The sequence below is a fragment of the Chiroxiphia lanceolata genome, chromosome Z (assembly GCF_009829145.1).
Source record: "Chiroxiphia lanceolata isolate bChiLan1 chromosome Z, bChiLan1.pri, whole genome shotgun sequence".
Taxonomy (NCBI): Eukaryota; Metazoa; Chordata; class Aves; order Passeriformes; family Pipridae; genus Chiroxiphia; species Chiroxiphia lanceolata.
This window is the reverse complement of record NC_045671.1, coordinates 52,627,249-52,654,737: the sequence shown is the minus strand read 5'-3', so window position 1 is coordinate 52,654,737 and position 27,489 is coordinate 52,627,249. Positions and strand designations below refer to the sequence as shown.

At 34.8% G+C, this 27,489-nt stretch overlaps 1 protein-coding gene across 7 annotated transcripts in view; it reads left to right on the top strand.

Annotated features, from left to right (window-relative positions):
* The window catches only part of KIAA0825 (KIAA0825 ortholog), a 247,602-nt gene that overhangs the window by 152,056 nt on the left and 68,057 nt on the right, over window positions 1-27,489 (top strand). Inside the window, exon 20 of one of the 7 annotated variants that reach the window (XM_032675848.1) lies at window positions 17,808-18,091. The exons of the other annotated variants lie outside the window; for them this stretch is intronic. Within the exon in view, the coding sequence (XP_032531739.1) occupies window positions 17,808-17,847 (40 nt within the window). The 3' untranslated portion in view covers window positions 17,848-18,091. Of the gene's footprint in view, window positions 1-17,807; window positions 18,092-27,489 lie in introns of those variants that run through there. 7 annotated transcript variants of the gene reach the window in all.

Here is a 27,489-nt window from a genome sequence, read left to right as displayed (position 1 = left end):
GTCTTGAAAAGTAGCAATGACAGAATGGCATTTTATGGGATTCCAAACATGAGACCTTTCCAGGAAAGAAGTAATTACAATTGCTATCAGATGATGAAATATTAAACATACTCTAAAAATTGAATGTGTTAGTCTTATAGAAAACAATTCTATTCACTTTTGCCAAACAACCTAACAAATGTCTCAAGGAGTGAGACATAGGTTGCAGATAGAGCAGCAATTCTCTGAACACTTCTCTGTGTTTGAAAGAGATCATTGATCTCTGTCTATCTAAACTTCACCACCAAATTGTCATCGATCAAGGGGACCTATGCATTCTGATATTATGAGGTTAGGTTCACAGATCATTCTCCACCATCATGCCCAAACCAGAATGTTTTGATGCTAACTGCTCTGAGTTATAGTTCAGTCTATAACTTTCTGAGCAAGAAAGGTTCGGAGATGCTCATCTGGCAGAGAGTGCTCCTTTGCTCTATTACTTTTCCACCAGGAGAGGTAGTGAGCCTAGAGCAAGGTTTGTGTGATGAGGCTTTCATAGTGTCTTCACTATTGGTAAACATTTTTGGTAGAAAGTTAACAGTCTGAAGTTAAAAACCATGTTTTAGTTTCCTTTACAGCAACATAAAGGAGTTGCTCTAATATTTTTAGAAGTATGTACTGTCAGTTTGTTGTTTACTTACTGGCATTTAGATCAGTGAGGATTGAGTTTCCTTTGCAGAAACTATGCATCTTATACCATGATATTTTAATTCTTCTACCAATTTATGACATTTCCTAATGTGTTTTCTTAACTTTGTTAAATTTTGTTTTCTTGTTTTAATCTATCTGTGTTATCACATGCTGAATTTTCCTACATGGTAATTAATATTTTTATCCCATCCTAAAACATAATCCTGAATCTGCTTCTTCATGTCCTTATTCTAATGACTTGTCTCTGTGAATTCAGTACAATAACATGAACTCAACATGTTAGACTAGATTGAATATTTGCAGTTCTGGGGTGTAAGGAGAAGCCTACTTAGAAATAGCAGTGTTTCTTTGGCCATCTATTTGTCATATGTTTGGTTATGTATCTGTGGTCTGCTAACAGTGATGTGCTTGCCCCACAGTACAGTATTTGTATCTTGTCCATGTAAGTACATTGAAAATAACACACCATTAAAATTTTAATTAAAATTTGAATGGTAGCTGTTATGGGCGCCTTCTAGGTATTCTGAGGATGCAGAAATCTTTTGTTCTGTAAAATAAGACAATAGTGAACTATACCATTAAATTGGCCATTAAATCTATTCTGTACCAAGAGCTGTTGAGAGAGATTTTTTTTCAGTTATGATTTATTAGAAATATTCCTTGTAGGTCAGTAACATGTGCTAAGTATCTGTCCATATGAGGACAAACCAATGTCCAAACAATATACTGTATTATGCATTTCAAAACAACAAAATGTTTAAATGAATATTTACCGTGATGCAGCAAAGTAGAATTTAAAGAAGAAAAGCCTTATATCTCAAGTAATATGCAGTTGATCTTTGGTTATTTTATCATCTATTGGTTTGTAATGATAATTGTTAGAACAAGTGAAAAATAGTATAAACAACATACTAGTTCCTCCTGCTGTGCTAACAAATGGCAAAGTCATGGTTTCATGAAGTTGATGTCAAATATTCCTGCAGTTAATGTAATAAAGAAATTAGAATGAGTTTTTCCTACTGCGATGAAATAGCTTAGGAAGAAAGATGAAGAAAGAAAGATAATTTTTCTGTTTCTTATAATACTTTTTTCATAGTTTATTGAAATGATAAATAATCACACTGAAAGATGTAGAACAAGCTTTGAGGTAACTGAATTAATTTTAAAAGAGCTGGGTTATTACAGGGAGTGCACACCTTGTGAACTGAGTGGTGTTTTCTTTTATGACATTTTCTCAGCATCTGATAATGACATAAAAATAATACTTTTAAATCTTCCAAAACAGACATGTCAGGTTCTCAGTGGCATCTTATAATTGTGAAAACTAAGGGGTGTACTTTAACTCTCCTCAGTTACGCGTCTGCATCAGGGTCTTGCATGCTTATTCTTCTCCATAGTTTTAAATACATGGGAGAATTTGATCAGTGTCCTTTTTATATTCAAAATTAGCTTCTGTCTCAAAAGTGTCTTATTGTCATGATGTCACTACATTTCAACATCTGTGACCTTTTGCTCCATATGGATTCATGGTAGACCTTGTATTTTTGCAAACTAGATTGCTTTTGTCCCTCTACTAGGGGGTATCAAAGCCTTTTGGACTAAAATTTTACTGGTAGGTTTGCAAATAAATAAATAAATAGAATAAAATTAATATACTAAAAGTACTGAAGAGTGACTGAAAACACCAAACAAAGAAACAAACCTAAAGTTTATGTATAATAAGGACCGCCAGATGTCGCAAAGGCATCATTGATGAAGTGGTTTTTTATCCAAAATGTGGCACTTATATGAGGAACAGAAGTATTGTGTTGGAGAGTTGCAGAGGCCATAACAGGTCAGTGAAATGTCCTTCAATCATTTGATTTTTACATTTAAGAATAGACCAAGATGAAAAGATAGACACATATCTGACGTTGACATTGCTACCGTTTAGATAACTGATGCAATTGCCTTAGTCGGTGGGCTCAATCAGATCTTTATTACTTTCAAACCCATGACAGAATTAATTTTGGTGTTTTTTTCTTGTAAAAAATTAAGGTTCTGAATGTCACCAGATCACAAACTTATAAGTGTAAAATTATTATAATAGATATAGTTTTATTTTCTGCTTATTCTTCTAAAATGTCAAATACCATTAAAAATATTACCAAGAATAACAAGTAGAATTGAAAGAATTTGAACTGGGTTGAACAGCATGCATAATTGGGAGTAAAACAAGTTGAACTTGGAAACAAGTATTTGATGATTGATTTTTTATTGAGACAGAATGAGAATGATAATGGATAAAGCTATTCTCCTTATTGAGAGCAAATATAGCGTTTTTCAACATGTCTTCAGTATGAATGGAAGCCCTGTCAAAAAAAATGAGTAACACATAATGTCTTTTAAAAGGTAAATTAACATAAGTATATCACTTAGTTTATGGATCAAATTTTACACTTGTCAGTTTTATTCATAATGTCATAAAGTTTATATTTAAAGGATAGTGTTATTACCTTTGTTATGTCCTGGAAAAGCCTAATGTTAACTGAGTTCATTGTAGAATTTAAATTATTTTCAGCAGAAGAAATGCCAGTGCAGAAAATTAGGTCCAAGATATGTATTCATGTGCAGATCTTAGTCAAATCCCTAGTAATTTTAAGTACTTGAAATACATTATTCAGCAAGTAAGCTGCTGTATGCTTGTGTTTAATGGGCTCTGCCTGAGTGTACAGAAACTGTCAAGAGAAAATATAGAACATGCATCATTCTAATTTAATTATGATTATTCTTAAAAAATAAAATGAAATTGTGTCCATGAGGTGTTGTGTTGTATGTGGGAATGTGCTATCTTTATTACTAAGATTGAATTTGATTTTTTTTTGTATGATTTTTGCTGATTTCTCTGTTGGTTGGACATATGTGCTACACCACATAAACATAATATATAAGTATAAAAATTGTGTTGATTCAAATGTTGAAGATGTTCAAAATGTCAATTTAATTTATACTGAGTGCATATATGTATATTTAACATACATTTTTGCTTTTACATGTTATACATAAAAAGATGAATTAGTAATATAGTTATGCATATATGCATTTCCCTAATTTTTATTAAGTTAAATTTAGACCCTGAACTTTTCTCAAATAAACTTGAGTTTAAGTCCAACTTCCATGAACTATTCCTTCAAATAAAATGCTTGTTGAGAACTGATGTATGGAAGCAAGCAGATCTTTATCTCTGATTATGATTTTTATGATATTTTTCTTTTGCAATTCTGATGCCAGTGGAGTTCTGAACTTAATAGGCAATTCCTAACTTAATAGGCATAGTTGCTTAATATTCCATAGATATCAAACTCTTTACCTTTGAAGTCTTTGTATGACAATGGAGGGTTTCTTAAGGTCCTGGGCTTTTAAACACAACAGATTTATGTATGTGTGTGTTTGTGTATTCTGCTTATGAGCTACATACATATGGAATACTTTGTGTCTTTTTTAAGACTTTATGTATATTTAACCTTTAATTTAACTAGCAAGTTGTAAGATTTCCATAAAAAGTAGATGAGCTTTGAACTCACTGAATGTTATTGCTGTAGCTCAATTGATCACTTCTAAGATTTATGGGGTTAAAACCAAGACATATGTCTTATTTTTAATAGTTATATTAATAAAATCATTTAGCATAGATAAGGAATTTGTACCCCATTCTCTGTATTAAATCAGTATTTACAGTTTTCAAAAAGCAGTTTATAGGTTTTGTTAGCAAATTTGAAGGGGGAAAAAGACAAATAAGTAATTATATAAACTTTTTTTACCATGACTAAGATAATTGGTTATGTAGTAGCTGTACCATCTTTCTAAAGCTAAGTTGATCTGGAATGTATTAGAATTTTTTGGAAATTTTTTACTTTTTTGCATCCTGTTATGCTATCTTTTAGTAAAATATGACTTATGTAGGTGTTATCCTAATTAAATCACACATGCCATTCCTCAATGAAATAAAAAGTCAATACTTGAATGACAGTTTGGTGGGGAAAACTAAGTGCATGGAATTTCAAATGGTAAAAACCTGAGTCGTAAAAAAGATGGAATCCATCCCTATGTTGCATAGCTTCCTGATCATATCTTTAAACCTGATAGTAACGAAGAATGTTTATTTGTTACCAAGCTATTGTAGGTTTTATTCCTGGGCTTAGATACTAATTATCAAGAAAATTGCATCCGTTTTATCTTGCAGAAGAGTATACTGCATCATGGCATATTTGGTTATTTGGCACTCTAATATTGTTACCTTACTTGAAACACATGGTCCCTCTTGATATACAAGAAAAAACTGAATCCATTTCAATAAATTAATAGGGATGAGAATACCAATCCATCCTTCTTTTCAGAGGTTCACATACATTGTAATGAAATGCATTAGGAGTTTTCTTCACTTGAAATCCAAATGAGACCCATTTTGGCTCACACCCTTGACAGTCTCTATTATAAGCACTGCTGTCTCCTGTTCATGTGTGGGCTTAGTAAAATGCTTCCTTTGTAAGATGCACAGAGACAATATAATGCCATGAAAGACGAAGGTGTCAAAACACAAAAGTTAGAGGCAATCTAATCAATGCCTCCTGATTTAGCCTTTGAAGGCTCTCTTCATTAAAACTCTTTAATTGTGAGGCTTATCTTGAGGTAGAGCTGTTACTTAATATTTTTCTTTGGACAGTCATTTGTACCTTTTAACGTAATTTCAATATTCATTGTTTTGTAAATTGGATGCCTTGTTAGCAATAGTGGTGGTATGAATGACTTGCATTCAAGTGATTGAAGGTAGTAGTGTATAAATGCTTGGCTCTCTCCCTCTGGAGTTTAATGTGTTTTATTTCTATGTATGTCATTATAAAATACATGGTTTTCATTATGAGTCTTTTTATTTCTATGTATAGGAATGCAGGTTGGAATATTTTAAAATCATAAAAGAAAGACTTCTAGCTGAATCTTTTTGAACTTTTTAAAATTTTGAGATTCAGTGCAAACATTATAAATTCTATGTAAGAGGTGAAAAATGTGATCCCGTATTATGTTATTCTAAATAAATTTTGAAAAGGTATGAGATAAAAAAGATGGTACATAGGCCTTTTCTTCACAAATAATAATAAAGTTGATAGTGGTTGCTAGTAAGCATCTTCTGGAAATCGGTTGAAAGTGTGTCTGAAAGCAGATAATTTGGAAAATGCTTTTAAAAGAAATACTTTCCACCTGAAAACTGCCAACTTAAAAATAAAGGAAAGCCTGTACAAGCCACATGTCATATCTTGTTCTTAAAAAAAATATATATATGTATTTTCCCCCGTGTGTTGAATTGTACTGTAGTACCATGTGCATATGCATGTAATGTATGTATATTATAAAGCAGCAAATGCATTTTCATATTACAGTATTTGATTTTAGTCCTATTAAAATTTTGAAAGATTTATTGGAAAATGAACATTGCATTTTTTAATATCTGTCATAAAACCTACAACTGTTTAATGTCTGGAATATCAAGAAATCTGATGTTTCCCTTGGATTAACCAACGATTAAAATAATTTTAACATGTAAAAAACAAAAAGGAAAAAATATAAAGATCATAGAACTTTTTTGCAGAAATCCCTGAAAACGGAAATAGAATTGAGGCAATTTGACCCGATTTTTAATGGCTAGTGTGGTGAGTACAGCTGCTCTTAGTAATTGCTTGTGATAGGTTGTTTTTGAGTCCCATATGTATAGCAGCTCCAGGTCCGACTACCTCAGTTGTTGGCACACAAGCAGATTCTTCCAGGTGCTGAAAATTAAATTTTAATGTATTACTTAAGTATTAAGACAATAATAGTTTCAGTAATTTTACTGCTACAGCTGTAGTGGAAAGTGTGCCTATACACTATACAGGTTATTGCATAGTGTACTAGAATGAAAATTACCATTGTCTTTAAATACTTCCAAGGAAGTAAATGTTTGATGTAAAGATAAAAACATACATTGGCTATATGGTGTATTTTTAAAATATTGAACACATCTTGACTTATTTATAGGTTAAGATTTTAAAATGCTACATTGTAATTTATATGAATTTACGTCATAAAATGGATGAAAGTTCAAGAAAAGTAAGAAAAAACTTAGTGACCCCTGTGCAAGACAATTCCAAAAAGCTATAAGCAGATAGTTAGCCTAAAATATGTATTTAGTTATGTTGATATATTTTCTGGATTAGAGTTCAGGCATGTAACTTCACTGCCTTTAACCCTTTGTCATTGTTTAAAAGAGATATCTAGAGCTAACTGACTGGCTTACACAAACTTTTTACCCCAAGAAAATTAAGGTTATCATAAAAAGGTAAAGTAAGTTGTGGGAAAGTGTAATTACACTGAACTGAAAACACCATGCAACAAAGGATATTTTTATATTTTCGAAGAATTTTCTGTGATGTCCATCCCTTTTGTTTCTTCATTCCAACAAATTTTAACTATGCTTGGAATAAGCAACAATGTCCAAGTTTCAATGTAGGTTAAGAAGAGTTGGAATGCACTTCTGAGTACTTTTTCCTATTTTGAAACGTAATAATTGAGTGTAATTGTGTCCTGAAAAAACCTCACTGTTATTCTCCCCAGATTAGCAGTTTACGGAGTTGCCATCTCAATATGGTATCTCCTGTACTTCTGTGGTCTTCCAATAAATATTGCAATTTAGAATCTCTTTAATATGACATCAAAGAATTAATTAATTGATTATTTTCACTATGCGTCATCAGAAATCCGTGGCTTACTGGGGTACCTTCAGCCTTGTACTATACTGTTTTACTCATGAACTTTAATTTTTACTTTTTAAAACCTGTGCTGTTTAAAAGGGCCTTAAACAGACTGTGTTGTCAGCAATCTGCACTCAATGTCATTTTATTTCTTTCCTAATTGTGTGAATTCTGGAAGGTTGTTTAAGTGAAATTAAGTTATGGATTTAAGTTCTCCACTGATCACTCTTTGTGAAGGGTAATTCTTTCAATTCGTTTTGATTATAGTACTGAATATTGATTTAGATTAATTTTAATAGTGAATGGATCTTTTATTCCGTTGTAACAAGATTATCACCCCTTCTCTAGTCCAAAGTCCCTCTCACTAAAGCCATTTATCTTTGGATTAGATGATTTTTCTGAAAATAGGATGGTCTGTGTAGTGTTAGTACAAGGTCATGTTTAAGGCAAAAGTTACAGCAGCTTTTAAAATACATTCTAGTCTTCACAAAATCATTTTGGAAATAAGTAAATTGCAGTGCTTTTATCTTAATTATGTAGTTGGATTTCACAATGAATAGTTACATCAATATGTTCTACTATGTTTAATAGTTATGGATATTTTCAGTTGGAAAGTTCAAGAAGGAACTGATTTAAAACAGAACCAATATAAAACTAGAGAAATTAAATCCAGAAAACAGAATCATCACCACACGTCTCATAATCTTTTACTATCTATAAATCTAAATTTCTCTATCTAGTGCCTAACATTTTTTCGAAACATCTGATCCAGTGTTGTGTACATATTGACTTTATTTTGACTTTTACTATGATTTAAATATCTATATCCACTAAATTAAACCAAATGTTCTTGACTTCTGAATAGCCTTATTTAATTTAGCATCCACATATTTTTTGTTGGATACACGTTGATTTCATTGATACAGAATCAATCCCTAATCTTCCATCCTATTTAAAATATCTTTCAATTATAATGAACTATTGCTGTCAATAGTTAACATAGCTATATTTTTGAACAGTTCTTTTTGACTGCTGTAAGGTATCTCTTCCCCTACTGAGAGATGCATTTTCTTCTAACTGAGGAGTATCTGACTCAGACTTACAAAATACATATGCAGTCCTATATTCATGAAATAAATTATGGCTTTCTGTGCCTTTTCAGATCCAATCTCATATGATAGCAATGTTACTGTTTTGTAACATGACAAGATAAATTTACCTGATTTCAAACTAAGATTGTTAAGGACAGTGATGCTATGATGTCCTGGTTCTGACCAGGACCAGATTAATTTTTGCAGTAGGTGGGAGGCAGCATGGCTAGGACACGGAGGTTATTCTGTACCACCTCACGTCATTGCAGGGGTTCCTTCTGGTGGAGAAAACATGGCTATTGTTTATTACCCAGGAGTTTTTTTCAGTGTGAATCCTTTCTTTTCTTGTACCCTCCATCATTAGTACTGTTGCTGTTACTGTTTGTTTTCTTATTACTGTTTCCAGTAAATTGTTCTTATCTAAACCCATGATCTTTACCTAATGTGCCTCCAATTCTCCTCTCTATCCTGCCACAGCAGTGATGTGAAGGGGGGAAAACAGGAGACCAGTGTGGTTTGGAGAGTCTGTGTGGGGACACTGAATTGGGGACTACCATTCCTTAACCACGACATGTTTATAACCAGGCTTGGGGGGTAATGTGGACCCCTTGGGTTTACCTGGTGGGATGTGTGCCCCAGTCCGATGACACACAGGTCTGCACATCTCTGTAGTCAAAATCAAGGCTGCCTCCAGCCTAGTAATGGCTCTGATCATTATCCAGTCAGGTGACTATACCCTGCAGTTTAATGAATGCTATTAATGATGAAATAAATTACATTTTCTCTTCTATTTTGTTCACTATTATTAATGTATACATTGATCAAAAATTAGTTGTCTTACTGGATTCTCTCTGATAAGTGATGCTTGGAAAGATCACAAGCTCATGGGCTGTTGCCTCACAGTGCACCATCTTGTGCAAAACATTTTTTTGCTGAGATAAAGCAAGTCCTACTTTATAAAAAATGTAGACTCTATAGATGAAAACTATCAACAGACTAGGTATGTCTATGTATAAAAGTTAAAAAGATTAAATTGACCATGCTCAGAAGTATAATGCTTGGAATTTCTAACGCAGGCACCACTTTATTAAATTGAACAAAGTGATTTATCATGTCATTTGTGTCTCTTTTTAAGGCAATAAAATAAAAAATAGCTACATTAGAAATCTGTCTTAAGAACTGAAAATGCATTATCTGAAGTAAATCCAGAGCCCAATTTTGTAATCTCACCATTAGAAGGCAACAAACTGTTGAAGCAGTATGCTTTGCTCTTAAATGGACTTTCACAATGGCCTTGGACTTTGTTTTCCCTTGATTTAATTCGAGACATTCCCAGACTGAAAGTGTGAGTCTAATGAAGACAATGATCAGATTTCAGTAAGGCTCTGATTTGCTCTTGGGTGACTAGGTATGCCTGAGGTGTTTTTTTTCTTTTTAACATTTGAAGTAGTGTAAAAATTATATTTGAAAATTTAGTACACGTTTAAAATGTACAAAATTCCTTACTTGTAAATTAGCAGAGGAGAGAAGAGTGACAATTCAGAAAATATCGGAAGTGGGTTTTTTGCTTCTTTTTCTTTCTCATAAGCAGCATCTTAAGAATGCAAATCCATACACAAGACTCACAGAATTAATATAGTGCAAGAGGGTTTTAAGTTTTTTTCACTACATTGTGACTAGTTCTATGTGATTATGACCCTTAGACTCCTTAAAACTATCTTTCCCGTATGACAACTGCAGATATACTGTAGATTTCAAGTGAAGTACTTAGAACATAATCTTGGTTTTCAGGGAATTGTTGAATTCTAACATTTAACTGAATTTTCCGGAACGCTGAGATATAAAGGACTGACCTCTCAAGATGGAACATGTCTAATTGAAAGTAGCATAAAAGATGATAATATCAATGGATTTCAATGTAGTATAATTATATGTTGAAGCAGAACCCTGGAACTCTATTACTGCACATTGACAGGCAGAATCATAAAAGCCAAAGTCAGGAACCTAATTTCCAGGAAAAATAATAGTAGACAGATTAGTACGAAATATGTATTTTAATTACAAGCCATCATAGTCTAACTGTCAACCTCCTTTTTTTTCGCCTTTCTCTTTTTTTTTTCCCCAACTGGTATTTTTTTTTTTTTTGTTTCCTTGTATTTCAAATGAGTTTTTATAGTTAGAGCTAAAATCATGGCGTTCTCAGATTGTAAGGGCCTACAAAACTTATGTTCAACATCTCTCCTTTTTTCGTGCTCAGTAATTAAAAATGGCTGTGGGCATTTTTCACCCTTTGAGGTTTACCAACTGCTATAGCATTTGTAGAATGATTTCTTCACCTGCTTTTGGTGGAATAACCAAATACCGAAGCAGCTTGAAGTATTTTTTAAAAAAAGTTCACCTCTAGGCTTCTCATCTCTAGCATATAGACAGCTTTATCACTATTTTACCATTCAATTAGTTTTGAAATCCTAAAAACAAAAGTCATTAGTAAATCTTTTGTCATGAATAAAAAAAAAAAGAGATTCCTTTTTAGTATTTGTATGTCATCATGCTAGGCCTCGAAAATTAGTCTAATTTATTATTTAAAACACTGGTGGGATTCCTAATTGCATCCATCATTAGGTATGACACGTTTAGAACCGAGAACCATATCCAGTGAGAATTTTCCAGTTTGAATTTTAAAATAAAAATATTTTTCAAGAGATCCCTAGCTATCGTTTGTTACTATGGAAACGGCCCTATTTGTCTGAGAGCTCTGCCCGATTGCCAATGGGAGTGCGAGCAGCGTCAACTAAACATACGAATACATCAAAGACAAATTCATATGCTCAATCTGATCAGCTCAATTAATGTAAGAACAGAAGCTGAAGGGGGTTAAAAGAGGGCAGTCATTCAGCATAGATGAAGCCTCTTTTAGCAGAATATATACACTGGCCTTTTGGGGGAGGAATTTAGCACACTGTCAAAAACATTACCAGAAAGGAAAGTACTAGGCCTCCTACACCTAACAGATATGAAGCTGTCAGACAAAGAATAGCACTATTCATTAAATGACACTTATTTTCTCCCACTTTACAAGAATGTAGTGAACAAAACAAGCAGGGGAGCAGCTGAGAGAGACACTTTTTTCTTTTCCTGGTGATGACAGACATGCAGCAATTATGGTGATAACTAAGGAATACTAAACAAGAAGCCAGGCTTCATTCTGTTTATCACCTAGAATTTTGTTACTGAATTTGCATGCAACTCATGTTTTGTTTTATTATTTATGTCTAGGACAAATTAGATGCTTTTGTTTTTAACAGGGTGCTTTCAGTTTGGTGAAGAGTGCCACTAAACTATACACATTCTCCAATTCTTCTTGTTAAATGGCCATATCAAGTTGAAGTGCTTTTGTAGTGAGTGAGTTTCAAAGCACAACAAAACTGCTATTTCCAACAGAGAGTAAAAGAGCATTAGTGTAATGGCAGGTATTGTGTACTATTTCTGCCATACATAATTTAAAAGACAGTTAAAGAAAATCTCTGCTAATTCTCATCTTGACTTGCAGAAAGTAATAGAGCTTTGTTACTTATTTTTAGTGTTGCTATTTACACATTCCTGTGAAGTTTTTAGGTGTTACATAAGTTAGTTTTGTAGCAGATTGAAGGAAGCGGGAAGTCCCACAAGGCTACTGCTTTTAGGAATCTCATACTTACACCAGGAAGATTTGATTTAAGGTCTATTATAAATAGTCTGCTACTTTTATCTGCATGATCATGGCCTGATTGATACTGACTTTGTAGCCATGTGCTCCATAATACGCTGTCATGCAATGCTGACAGCTGCAATGAAAGAACAATAAATGTGGGGCAGCAGTAATGTAAAGGTCTAGCCAGTCTGTATGAAAACTGATAGCTACAGTATTGGCTCCTATGGTACCATATATATCAGCCCCTTTGGGAATTTCTTGGTAAGTGAATTAAAATGGTCTCCTAATACACAGATAGAGGATGGGAGAAGGTCTTGGCTTACAAAAACCTGCAGATTGCTAAAACCTTGTGTTAAAGTCAATGAGTAGATATAAACTTACTTCAGAAAAAAAAATATTTTGTGTCTGAAAAGTGGATGCACAAAAATTGCTGTGCGTATTTATATGCTGATAACATGAGTACTTAATATGGCTAAATTTAATGTGATAGTTTAAAGTTGATAGGACTTTTTTTTCTACTACTCTAACTAAATTTTTTGAGCAACTATGATTTTCATTAATTTTTGCATGTGTTAATTATAATCCAGTAAGAAATCTGCATTTTCCAATGTAATTGTAATTACAATGTAATTAAAGTAAAACTCCCTAGTCTTATAACTATTACTCTACTCCAATTCATGACTTGAACCAATCCTTGATTTTTTCTGTATTATGTGTTATTTCAGTATTATTTTCTGTATTATGTATTATTTTAGTATTATGTGACATACTGAATGAAGTTCTTTTCTTTTTCATGTTGTGAACGTATGTATGTGTATGACCACTGTTAAAGAAACCAGAAATTTCTGAATATTTTCAGATTTGCTCGGGTTTGCAATGAAGGGCATTGTTGTGGTTTGAGCTGCACCCCCTCCCCCAGGGGGGGCTGGAAGTGGTTGGTCCCAGGTGAGTTTCCGATGAGGGACCAGTCAGAGCTGTGTTTTGCCCTTGTGAAATTAGGATATTACAACAGCTGGAAGGAAGTTGTTGGCAGAGAGAGAGAGAGAATGGAAGCCATGAGGTGAGAGGAGAGAGGCCTGCAAGCCCCTTGCAGGGGGCCAGGCCCTCTTCCCTCCCCAGCCAGGCTGCGGGGAGCCTGGAACAGTATTATAACTGGACCGGGTGCCTGTGGCCAAAAGCTAGGGGGTTGGAGCTAGCTTTTCCCCCAGCCAGCAGGCACAGCATTAGAGCTGAGCCAGAGATGGGCCGAGGGGTGGCCCAGGAGCTGCAGAAGCAGTGGAGATAGTGCAGAGCTGGAAGAATTCCAGGCAGAGGAGAGACCGAAGTAGTCTCGCTGCCTCTCTGCCCCCCCCAATGGTGGGGGAGGGAGTGACTGAGCTGAGACTGAAGCAAAACAGGAGATGGGCCGAGAGGCTCAGAGGGGCCCTACGTGGGTTTGGACAAGGGCAGCCGAAAACTGATGGATGAGGAATGCAGGGGGAGGAATGCCTTCCCCATAACATGTGGAAGCTGAGGTGATGCAGCAGCTGGCTCAGAGAGAAGCCAAACCAAGCAGGCTTTTTCTGGGTAAGGACATTTGGTGAAAATTATTGGGGTACAAAAACTGAGCAAAATCTAGAAACCCTGCAACCTGGAGAGGAAGAGTGAACATCTTACTCTCTGGGAGGAACCTTCATGAAACAGAGAGAAAGAACTCAAAAGCTGACTCCCTGTAATTGTGATGAAGACTTGGTAAAACAAATGTTCCTTTGCAGTCCAGGAAGAGATCATAGCGGAGGCCGAGGAGCTGGTGGGGGTGCAAAGACCAATACCCCAATGAGAGAGAGACTTTAGCTATCATCCTGGAGGGTTCTTCTTCTGGATTGATATGGAAGGACCCCGGGGGTGGTAGAGATTGTATTAATACTGTGTATTTATTTGCTTTTTAGTTTCTATAGTATTTATTGTGTTAGTAATAAATTTTGATATAATTTCCCCATGTCGAGTTGTGCTTGTCTGAAAACTTCTCTTCTACATTGAGTCAAATTGTGGGGGAGCTTAGAAATTGGATTTTTGGGGTGAAACCTCCACAAACATGTAAGTTGAACTATGAGCTGAGGTATTTGGTGCACTCAGTTGTAGCACTATTATTCTGTAATGCTCTTGTATTCTTAAAATGCAAAAGCTTCTGTAATACATTAATTATTAATTATTACTCTTATTCTAGAAGAAAAATTTAGACTGTGATAATCTGCATTTGGACAGGAGCAAGAAACAAATTTTCTAGTTTTTCTGTTTAGTCACTTATTTTTTATACTGTTCCCTATAATATGGAGAAGCTCAGAATGTTTTCAGAAAATTACAGTTCAAAGCAGAAGGCAGTGTTTTGAATTTCTGTGTTGTGCACAAGAAGAAAAGTTGGTGTAGGATGATTGAAATTAATAGTAGGCCAAGAAAATATTTCATTACACCTAAGATGTAATGACAAAAATTTAATTTTTGCACACTGGAGGTCACCCTTGATACTCCAAATTTTTTAATATTTTTCTAACTACAACAACAAAGAAAAGCAAGCAGCGTGTTTATCTTTTAATATGTATACTAAGCTTTTCAAAATACTTCCAGCAATAAAAGCAATAAAGCAAGTACATGTTCATTATTCTGTTAGCTCTTTAATTGTTTAAGCAGTAGGTAGTATATGTATAGATCTTTGCAAAAACTTTTTGGGGTGTGTGTTTGTCTAAAGTCTTGCGAGGATTCTATAGTCTGCGTTGCAACCTCTGCTGCAGGCAACTTCTTTTATCGCTCTTCAGGAAAGTTAGTTCAGGGTTTGTTTAGAAGCTGGTTCTAGCACAGCTACCTAAATTGTGATTACCTTGCTAGATTATCTTGAGGACCGATCACAGCTGTATAGAAGTATTATATTACCATCAAAATAACTGTTATGCCCTTAGATAAGTATAATTAAATGTTCTATTCGGCTGATGAGCAACCATGTAAGTTTTACTGTTGATTAGCGTAAGAACAGAGCTGGAAGGTCTTGTGAAAATCTGTCCACTGTAGCCGTGTCCTGGTTTAAAGGTAAACCGGCAGGGGAAATGAACCCAACTCAAAGAGATTATAAATCAGAATAACAATTTAATAAAAATAATACAATAAATACAATTACACAGACAAACAATTGGTTTAACCCACAAAAAACAGATGTATAACCCAGGACCCTGGGGCATGAACAGAGTGGTGTTCATTGGACCCCCCTCCTCGTGCTGTGCCCCACGTGATCCCCCAAGTCCACAAGTAAAAGGAGAGGGAAAACCTGTTGGTGAGAGTGCTGGCTGTAGTCCTGTCAAGGGTGGTGATCGCAGTCCTGTTGGGAGTGCTGGTGCAGTCTGGTCGAGAGTGGTGATTGTGGTCTGGTTGAGAGTGGTAGTCGCAGTCCAGTTGAGAGTGGTGGTCTCAACCTGGTGGAGAGTGGTGGTCGCAGTCCAGTCCAAGTTCTGGTCCTTCTCTGGATCCCACGAGAGGTACCAGAAGTCCCAAGACCCCAAGATTATATATCCTCGGGTCCAGGCAGGAATGCCCAGCACCTGCCTCAGGGCGGGGAGTTCCAAAATAGGTATGAGGACAGGAGCATCCTCCTATCTCACAGGCCTCTTAACACCCAGTTTATAGCCTGAGGGGTCAGGCGTGCTCTGGGAAGCTGCTGCAAATGGCCTATTGATAAGAATTTCTGGGAAATGGCATGGAAGGGTATAGAATACACAGTTTGGGTTACACCCACACAGTGATGAGCTGGTCCCAGCTGTTCTAACTAGGACAAGCTGTAGGAATCTCAAAGGAGAAGTTTAAAATTAAGTCAGTGTCCTTATATTTTCAGTCTTTTCCATGTCAGAAATCCTTCTGATAGATCAGGATGCAATTGGCATGTTCTTCAGGCTGCAGAAAGGCAAGGTCTTAAGCTAAGAATCTACATTCTACTGGAGTTGAACCAAAAAGAAAAAAAAAAAGGCAAAATATTCTCTTTTTTCAGTCATATGAGAGGTTTCACACAGAAAAATCTAAAATCATTGAAAGTCCATTTTACTCATTTCTAACATATCTAATACAAATATTTCCTACTAAAACATTGAGTAGTATGTTCCATTAGAGGAGATACAACACTTAACAATATTAATTCACATAATCCTGTAAAACTCTGTGAAATTATTCAGTATTCTGTGGCACTTGAGAAAGAGAGATGCCCAAATTCGGGCTAAGACGTAGTCAGATTCCTCCACAATCTGACTTTGCAACCTGTTAGCTGAAAGTAAATATATAGTACAAGATGGGAAACTTACCTGGCCATACAACATAGCAACTGATTTACTGAATCAGAATTTGTCTACCTGGTACCAGTATCTTATCTCTAACAAAAGCTCATTCCAGTGACTTCAGAGGAAGCTAATTGTGATTTAACCATTGCGATGTTCAAGATTACGATGCAAGTTTTGAAGTTTACTGACCTGTTCATGTTCAGGAAGCCATCTGTGGCTCTCCAAGTTCTTTTTCATACCTAGAATTAATTTTTCAGGGAAAAATTATTGTCGTAATAAAAGATATTTTGCAAATGTATTGCTAGTTAATACTGGGAAATACACTTTACTGGAAAATCTTGTGATTTTTAAATATAATCATCTAAGTTTTGGTTTCATTGTTAAGAGACACTAAGTTGCCTTGCATTCCCCCAAAATATCAGATTTGATTGGATGCATTTAAAGAATTAGATGCTCTTTCCTACACCACCAATTTAGTAGCTCCCCCAATGCCTATAGTGTGATGGCTCCTCTGAGTGCTGTGTAGCACCATTCCTCTCCAGGGTTTTTAAGTCTCAGAGAGAACAGACTATAGTCTCTACAGACTTTTCCTGGGTTTCTGGAAGGGTTAACCAGAAACAAAATATTCACTGTTCGTTTGTCACATCCAAACCCATAAAAGTCTGTGTGAAGGGACGTCTCTAGGAGATGACTATCCCACTTTTGTGCTCTTACTACTGTGTGAATCCTAGATGGGATCGTCACTTGGAAGGCCACATAGAGAAAGCATGCCAAGGGATCAAAGTCCACCCAAAATATTGATTTGCTCTTTATTTGCAAAAGTTGAAGCCGTTACTTTAAACCATGCTGCCTAAAAATCTACATAGGAGTGCAGAACACGAATTTCACCATATATTGGGTAATTATAGCAGGAAAGGCCTTCCTGATACCCATTACCTACTACTGTGTATTTCAAACTGTATTTCTTACGTCACTTGCCAAAATGCAATTTCTGGTGTATGGTCCTGCGTCTTACAGTTTCTGAAACAATTATTTAAAAGTTTGAATTGTGTTTTCTCATCACAGCGCTTTTCTCTGACAAATTAAGGTAGTGGTTTACTACTTATTTAATCTTGTTGCTTATGGATAGCAGTGCTAAACTCTAAAGATCTAGCTTATGTATCGAGAGTCATGGAATCAGAGAATTGTTCAGGTTGGAAAAGACCTTTAAGATTATTAGGTTCAACCCTTAAACCAGCATTGCCAAGTCCATCACTAAACCATGTCCCTACACATCTTCTAGGTATCACTTGGAATGGTCACTGAACCACTTTCCTGAGTAGCAAATCTGAATCCTTCCTGAGAAGTGAGCTTCAGGTCTCAAATACATACCCAGAATCCTGGAACCACCAGTATCCAGGAGGAAAAAACATCACTGCTGGAGAGAACGACAAGGACAGAATAGTCTGAAGTCACTCGGGAAAATAATGTGCCCAGCCCCCGTCAACACAGTTAGCCAGGAGCTAGAAAGTAGAAGAAACCTGGAGTTGTAGCAGAGACCTTAAGCGTACAACAAAATGACTTTATTTAAGACTTGTGATCCATAACCTGTAACTGTCAGTATGCAAGCAGTATAAGGAAAATGTTGTCTTTTTTTTCCCATTCTACTAAGTCACTGTAATTTGGTTAGTCTTCAGTAAAATATGATTTTTTAGACCAGGATAAAATTGATCCCAATTGGTAGCTGATGTGCTGCTGTAAATGTGGCTGTGCTAACAAGGTAAAATTTTACTAGGAATTTATTCTCTTGGGATGGAACAATAATGTCACAATTCTGAAAGAGGCCTGTAAATGTTGTGTAATATTAGCATCATCAATTAGTAGAAGATGCCTTTCTAGTAGTTTTACCTAAACTGATAATGAAGAGGTGGAAGATAGAAGGAGAATTTGTTATTAACTGAGAAACAAGAACGCAGTTTTTCCCACAGTTCCTCAAACAAGGACTTTTTTTAATATTCTAGCATCATGCTTTCTAGCTACCAATTAAAGCAGTCCAGTCCATTTCCTTTGCAAAACCAAGTAGTGAACCAGCATAGGTATTCACAGTTCAAACTGTTTCTTCACAAGAATCCTAGGCTGTCAAGATTTTTTTTTTCTTGACTTAAACAAACATAAAGTCCCGTAACAGAATGCTTCCTGAAAGTGAGAATTCATGAACTCTGTAGAAATGTATGAATTTAAATAATCTAGTAGTAAAATTTTTAATCCATAATTTCTTTAAAACAGCATAGTTATTGACAACACGAAATGTGATGTCGTATCTAAAATCAAAGTGAAATCTGTAAGAAGTTAAATAAACTGACATACAGTTCATATGTGTTCTCACTCAGAAGAGATAACAGATATAAACAATTGATAAAAATTAGACAAGTGGAGAAACCACTAGTGTAACCATAGTATTTGAAAACAATTCAGAGTTAAATTGTTGTAGATTTCCAGAAAAAGCATACAGAATATTTATAGTCTGTGACCATATGATCTCTCATCCTCCAAAAGCTTCTGAGATGCTCATCATATCTTTATAAATAAGAATCGTTGCATCCCTGGAAAATAATCAGAATCTTGTAATTAGGTCAATATCAGTTTTGGGGCTTTATGATAATGAAGAGAAATAAAAATTTAAGGGATGTGTTATGTGTTTTTTATGTTACTTGTCCTATTATGATACATAGTACATTAAAAAGCCATGGATGACATCAAATCCATTTTAACTTTTTCTGAGTTCTCTCTGCATGCTAACAGGAAAAGCCCTTTTCAAATATTTGTGTTATTTTCAGTCTTTATAATCCACAAATTAAATTAAATTTTCCTTGGTGATTAATTGTCATAATTGGAAGTAAAAATTATGTGAGTAGACAATAACTCTCTTACAACAGAATGGCACTAGACAATGAATTTAACATGTGAGAAACTTCAGTAATAAATTGCAGATGTTGAAATAAAGTTTTCCTGAATGAAGAAGGTTACAAGGAGGAGATAACAGAAATGTTTAATAGTGGTGGAAGTGAATTTACTTATTACCCAGTCTCTGTGGTGACCTATGTGGTTATTTTTGCAAGAGTCTATGGTTATTAGACACATGAAAATACAAAGAAATTAAATATGAAGAAAAATTCACCATCATTGTGTATTGGGTTTGACAGCTAGTTGCATCAAAGATGTTTTACTGATAGTTTAAATCAATATGTGAATAAACCAGTTGTACAGATAACATTTAGGTTAATTTGACTCTCAGTTTCATAGTACATGTATTCTCAGTACTTGAGGATTAAATTAATTTTTCACATTATTTTGTTCCTTATCTGGAACACATGACTGCAGAAAAGAAACACGTAAAGAAAAGTTAAGCCACTACAGTTTGGTTCTTCATAGTAACAGTTTTTTCTTTCTCTGAGTGATTCTAGTGTTAGACAAAGCTAGTATTTAAGTGAACATTTCTGTTTCAGTTATGCTATTTCTAAGTATCCTTATTATCTGATGCTTATCTTTGGAAGTTTGCCTCATTTCTGCCAAGGTATTTCTAAGTTTGTTGTGAAATCTTTATTTCCCAATAAATATGGGCTTTCATCTGGAAGTTCGAGTCAAGTTATATGATGAAGGTCATGGCTTTGAAACCCAAAACAAAGCATTTTAGTACTGTATTAGTCTGTGAAGCTAGTAAGTGTGCTTCTTCACTCACTCTTTTACAAATGTAAATGTGTATTTCATGGAATACCTAAATTGATGTTCTTGGGATTTTTTGTTTAAAAAGATTATAAATTCTGCAAATTTATGGAGCAAGATGTATGTACCAATAAATACAGATACTGTTGGTTACATATAGAAATAAATATAAGTATACATATTAATTAAATTAATATGGTATCACATAATAGAACTTCATACTTGGAGGGATGGGATTTCTGATGATCTGTAGCTCCTGTGGGAAGACATTTTGCAGTCTCAGACTAACCGGAAGAAAGACTTTTTTCCCCTTTTTTGAGGATTTCTTTTGGTCAGAGGACTACTGTCTTGCTTTAGTCAGTCTTTTAGGTAAGCGGATTACAGAGTTTTAATATTTTAACAGACTTTGAACATCACTTAAACTCTAGGGGAAACCACTGTGGCCTATGGAGATGCTCAGATTTAAAAATACACCAGCTAAGAACCCTAATGATAAGAATGCACATCTTGTTATAGAAAAATGCACTATACTAGCCAGTTTTTAGAATGAAAATGTGTCCAATTACTGCATATAGCCTAGCCAAGATGTGGATGTAATGAGGCTAGGACATCACTCATTCAGCCATTTTTGGATAACCGTGGTCTGACCTTGTGGCTGACCCTGCTTTAAGCAGGAGGTTGAGCTAAAGACCTCCTAAAGTCCCTTCCAACCTGAATTTTCCTGTGATCTTATGATCGTCCACCAGAATTGGAAGAAGTTTCTTAGCAACAAGCAACTGAAGGCATCGGTAATGGATGAAACTTAGTGTCAGGAAAAAATTCAGGAGTTGTAATTTGTGAATTGATTTGACCAATACTATGTATGTCTCTCTTAAAGCAAAGGAAACTGTACATTCAGTGTGAATCCTTTGAAATGTTTTTTCTCTGCACATCTGTCAGGCTCTTCATTTCCCTTCATGCAGATTGCTTTCTCTCTATTTCTGATCTGATTTAATCCATTGACTGGTAAGTGATATTGACATAGATGTAGCTGGTGAAGGATAGGTAGCACTGCAGCATCATCAATATGCTGCTGATCCTTCCTTCTGTGATATTTTTTCCAAATCATTCAGTGAGTACATGCAGAAATGAGAAGGCATAGAAAGTTCTGGAACTTACTGTATTGTCTGGTAATAGAGGAGGCACATTCAGAAATTACTTACTCTGTTTTAGTAAGTTAACTGGAAATTCATGCATCTCTCTTAAGAAGGATAGCTATTACTTATAGTCAATAGTATAGTCAATTATGGATTATGACAATAGCACCAATTCTATGGAAACATACAATGATTTATATGAATGTGAACCCCTTTCCACAGGTAGAGGAAATTACATGGCAGTGCCACTGGCCTGTCCCATTTGCACTGAGCCTGTAACGTTATTCATTACATCCCTTTCTTTTGGCTTTTCAATAAGCTTTTCAGGAGTTTGTTTGAAAAGGGGAAGGTAAATGGTGAGTCACAGTTTGCTTGAATTAATATATTCTCAGTGCATTTTTGCCAAACTTCCATTTTGTCATTCTTTCATTTTTGAAAGAGAAAGGAAAGCTTTTTTCCCTGAAGTGATATGTTCACCATTCCATTCAGTACTTACAAATATTACTTACTACCCATATGTAAAGCAGAAAGACACTAGTGAGAGAGACAAATATTGGACTGAAATGGTTTTGTTGTGCAATAGCACAATACTGCCTGAAGAGGGAATGTAAGGAACTGTGAAAATGTTATTGGAAATACTCAATTTCAATTTCCTTAATACTCTTTTACTGTTTTACTTAGAACAGAATGACAGTTTCACATAATGGTGAATGTTTGGCTATGGTGTAAGCTGAAAGTTGTCAGGATTAATTAAAAAAAAAAAATTATTAATGGCTCCTTGATGTAGACCTTCCTAGATGCAACGCAGGCTGATAAAAAGTAATCTTACCCTATAATAAAGTTTTAGTGTAGCCTTTGAGAAAATCCTTGCTTTAACATTCTCCTCTTTATGCACCAATTTGTCACAATTTCTCTTCAATGTAGAATAGCAATAAATAAAAAAAAAATCTGCTTATGAAATGCCACAATATACAGAATGTTTACAAAATGACTATTAGAGTGGTGGTTGAGGCCAGTGTACAAGAGTTCAGTAGGTTCTTGCTCCTTAGTTTATGTGCTTAATACTGTTTATCTCTAGCAGCAAATGAATGTATTGGAATAAGAGATTTCTGGTCAAGCCTGAATCACTAATTGATTTTCTTATAATGGAGAATAATCTTTGGCCATTATTTTAATATGAAAATAATCTCTTTAAAAGATAGGCTGAACTGGACTTTTCTGAATCTTGATCTCTAGAATTAGCATTTTATCTAGATTCACCTGTCTGTTTGGTTTGAGTCAGAAGTTAGTTTAAATTGTAGGGTACCAAGCATGGAACTAAGAAGGCAACTGCATAAACTTCTTGAGAAGTACTGTTTGTTTGCAAAATCAGATAGCTCATTAGCATGAGCTAAAGGTGTATGTTATTTGATCAATAATTTAATATTAAGAATTTGAATATGTAGGATGCATGCTGTTATGTAAATAACAAAGTGTGGAAGTATTTGAACTGTATAGAGCATGTTAGAAATCCCTCTTTGTTTTTGTTTGTATATTTGTTTGTTTGTTTGTTTGTTTTTTAAAATCTTCATAGGAATAGTTTAGGTAAAAGTATCTGATGCATCAACCTGATCTTGATGTAGCAATTTTACCTTGGTTATCTCAGTGTGCGATCAGTTATTTCCCAGGTTTGCAAGTCCTAACCGTGCAAAGCCATGCAATAAGTACTTGAATAACCAGACCAATTTTTGTGCTTGCTTTTCCTATACAATTGCTCTGTCTTCACACTTACTGAAGAATTGTTGTGATTTCAACCATTTTTTTCTCTTTAACTGAAGAAACTTTGAAGGTCTTAGTAGTGAAGCAGTAAAATAGTGTATTTTTGTTAGAACTACCTAAGGAAAAGTTAGAGTAATTGTATCAACTTGCAAATAATTTTGTCATAGAAATTTCAATTAGGACAAATATTTTGGTTGGGATTGTGAAATGGTTAACACACACATTTCATAGAATCTCAGATTATGTTTTGGAATTTGAAACGTTCCTAATGTAGGCTCCATACGTATCCAGGTTTCTGTTAAGACTTGTGATGTTGCCTCTTCACTACAGATGTGTGTCAGGTCCAGAAATAATCTTTTTCTACCCACAATGTTACCTGTCAATCTTGTTTTAAGAATAATCCCCACATTCCTGTCATTAACCAGTAAAGTAATTAATAGTGTCCTAATGCCTTATGGAGTAGGTTTCAGATAATTTAATTGTTCGTCAAGTTTTATGTTGTTAGACTATACTAATCAAGTCAGAAGTATCAGAGGAAGAGTTGTCTGCAAACTACCATTATGCACCTGCCTGCACAGTGCAGAAGTATTTTCAAGTGGATGAGACTGTCTTGAATCATAATAAAAAGTTCAAACAGCCTCTACAGAAGTCAGCAGCTTTAAATAAGTGTAATTTTAGCATGAGAGAGGAAACATGCCAAAACATAACACTTCTCTATCTTGCACACTACACATGAAATGTGTAATATACTGTGGACAAAAGACCTGTATACACAGCAGTTTTTGTTTGAGTGTGGTAGTCAATGTCTTAAATTGTTCTGTGGTGACCCCCCCACAAACCTTTCTACACAGTTATGGATTCATTAATTTCAAATGTTCACCTATAGTGTAAAATGTTGGAACATGAGCGGCAATATCTTTTGAATCAAGGAGAACAAATCAGAAGAAAATTTAATTATGTGGACGGTGCTACACTTTTCCTTGCAAATAGAAGTGTCCTATGGTCTGTGCTGCAGGTGTGACAGTGGTGGCATGTTTTCCCTTTCATTATATGTCTGGTAAGCAGTCCTTTGGTTTTATATTGTTTATTTAATAGCAATATTAATAACAACATTAGTATATTTAATACAGTCTAGGTTATTAACATCTCAAGTGCATGATCTTGTGTGAGCCCTAAAGTTCTGATGTGTTTACATACCATATGCAGATTTATTTCTAGGTCAGGGTAGGTCCTGTGAGGAGGAACTGTGAGCTGTCTTGTTTGTTCCTGGTTTGATGTTTCTTTTTTCTCCAATGTTTCTACAACTGTAATGGTGCAGGGTTCAGGGATTTTGAAGCAGTCAGAGTATGTTTCCTCTTAGCCTTGGTGGATGCTTACTTTTGTTTCTTACCCCAAACCAAGCCTCTGTAGAACTGTTGGAATACCATATGTCTTTTAAACCATGCAAGATATGAAAATGTGTTACTTCTGGTCAGGAAGCAATAACTATATTATCCAAATAGATGGATATATATGATCCAAAAAGATGGATATATAGCAAATATTCATAGAAGACAGTTGCAAGCTAGAAGATGTTGTTCCCAAGTCATAAGTTTTTTAATTACATCACTGTAAAAAAAGATCAAAGATAATGTGATTTAATTTGATCACTGAGGCATCCAAATAAGCATGGAGCTCTATTGGCGGTTTTTCTGAGGTAGCAGATTGCAGCTGGTATTTAAAGAAAAGTATTTAAAAATAATGCCCATAATAACACTTTAAGGTATTAAAATAATCTCTGTAGTTTCCTGGAGTTTGATGGAGCTTAAGCATTGGCATAATGATGTTTAACTGAGGCTGTTCTTAAGATATTTGCAAGCACCTCACTTCAGGGTGTAGTTTTGTTGAATCACTCATTCAGCACGCAGCTCCCATTCATTTGTTCCCACTTTGTAGTCTCCTTGATTTTGCATAACCTATGTAGCATTCTGTTGTCAATCAACCTCCATTTTGTACAGCACACTCTCCAGCTTTCCTTTTACTTGAGTGAATAGTGCCATTCATTCACATCATACTTTTATGTGGATACTGTTCTAAAGTAGGGATCAAGGAGTTGGCTTCTCATGCGCAAGAACTGTAAGACAAACAATTTAGTATGCATGCAAGCCAAGTAAGTGGAGGTGAAGAAGGGAGGAGACAATAAAATTTTTAGTCAGGAGCATGCAATGGAGAAATCAAAGTAAGTGTAATTGTACTAATCTGCTACTTGTCATGCTTCTCTAGCAAGGAGAACAGTCTTGACTGTTTTGTCTTTCAGGTATTCAGAAGTTAAGAAAACATTGCCCTACACATTCACATGTTTCAGTTTTTTTGCATTCTTCTGAAGGAGACTAAGACTTAAGTTTTTATCTCTAGTAATTTTTTTTAATTCTTGGATACTGTTATCCTTGCTACAGCTGTTATCAGCTGTTATCAACTGTTGTATGCCATGCTCAGCATAGCTCAGGTACAGTCACAGTCTATAATTCCTTTAGGGCAAGGCATTACCTTACTTCCTCAGGTAAAGGAAGTAAGAGTGTTAGAGGACCAGGGCTTCTAGGAAAGGATTGTGGGACCAGAGGGACTAATCACAAGCACTAGTGAAGATTAAGCAAAGAATTTCTGCATGCTGGTATTTGTGGCCTGGAAAGGGAAGGGGAATTAAGTACTAGAAAGGAGAAGACTGTGAAATGGGCTGATTCCTCCTTCCTGCCAAACACAGAAGAACACTAAGTGTTGATCCCACAGGGTCTTTGTTTGAAGTTTTAATATGATCCATAAAATTTACCTAATTTACAAGAAAAAATCTCTCCATCTTCTGCTATGGCAGTACAAGATATTATCTCTTATCTGGTGGGAAAATCATTGTGATTCATGAATGCCTTTTCTGATGCCATCTTAATGATCAGCATCATCTTCTAACTTATCCCTTTAGTAAAAGTCATCAACTTATTGCTCATAGAAACATCTGATAAGGTATAATTTAGTGTACTTCTTTCAATGGTCTATAATTTTTAATCCTTATAATTCTTTAGAACTAGCTAAAGCTGATCTCTGATTGTAGTTGAGTACTGTGATTAAGCAGGATTTAAAATGTTGGGAATGTGTGTTGTTTATTTTTAAGGTGTTTGTTATGCTGTCAGTTGGTGGGTCTACCCATACAGCATTGGTACCTACTAATCTAAGAATTAGTTTCTTCCATTTCCTCAGATCTCTAATCTTATACCATGGGATTTACAAATTAACAGGATGATATGATTCTCTTCAGTTAAGAGTTTCTAAGGAAAACTCTTAAGTACAGGTATAGAAAGATCAGTAGATAGATACAAGGTGCATGACTAATTGAATATAACTAATAAAAATATTCATAATTCTAATTAGGTTACATATCCATAGCTGGTGTTAGCAGTTAAGTACAATGCTCACCAGTAAGTCCAACTCTTTTAGCTTCTGTTTGTCCCAGCATCATCTCCTAGCACAGCTGGATGGTAAAAAGAGCGTGGAAGAATCTCTGGTATGCTACATAAAATTCATCTACCATAAGCAACATCTGTGCAATGGCCCTAATGTGGTGATGTTTTCTGGCACTTCACTATATCAATGCAAATGTATGAGACAGCTAACACCTAACATAAAGTGCGAAACTCATATTTCTGGATAGTAATTGAAAATGATAAATTTTAAAAAATTACATTGGTAGATTTTTTTACAGTAATTACATTACCCTATGCTGGTTTAATTATCTCTGTGGATATTTTCAGTTGAAAGTTCAAATCTCCTCTCAGTTGCTCTGCAGCTAAGTCATAGTACGGGCTATAAAGTAGAATTTTTCTGTGTAAATGACAGTTTTTTCAGTGATTTGAATTTCAGTTTTTTATTAAATGAAAAACAAGAAGCAATTCTCAGCATAAAAATACACTTTATTACTAAGAGAAAATGAAATGATAAGATATTTTTCATCTCCATGTCATTATAAGAAATTTTTTTTACATAATATAATAATTTTTCATAACTTTGTGTTTTAACATAATATTACATATATGTACATCTTGTATATACATTTTCTATATTTTTATGTAATGACTAAGCAGTAAACTTTGAAACATTGTTAAGCATGAGATCATGTCATCAAAACAATATTTTTGTTTAAAAATATTCGTATCTGTTGTTGAATGAGACAGTCTGTTCAATCTTATAAATATCATATTTAATAAAGAAAAATCCACAGCAAAGAGAAAAACGTCTTTATCCATAAGCAACCAGATGAGAAATGGATTTTTATTCCGTCAAATCCTTTTAGTCAGTGAAACAGCACTTTCATGCATACTGCACTCAAGTGATAATTAATAT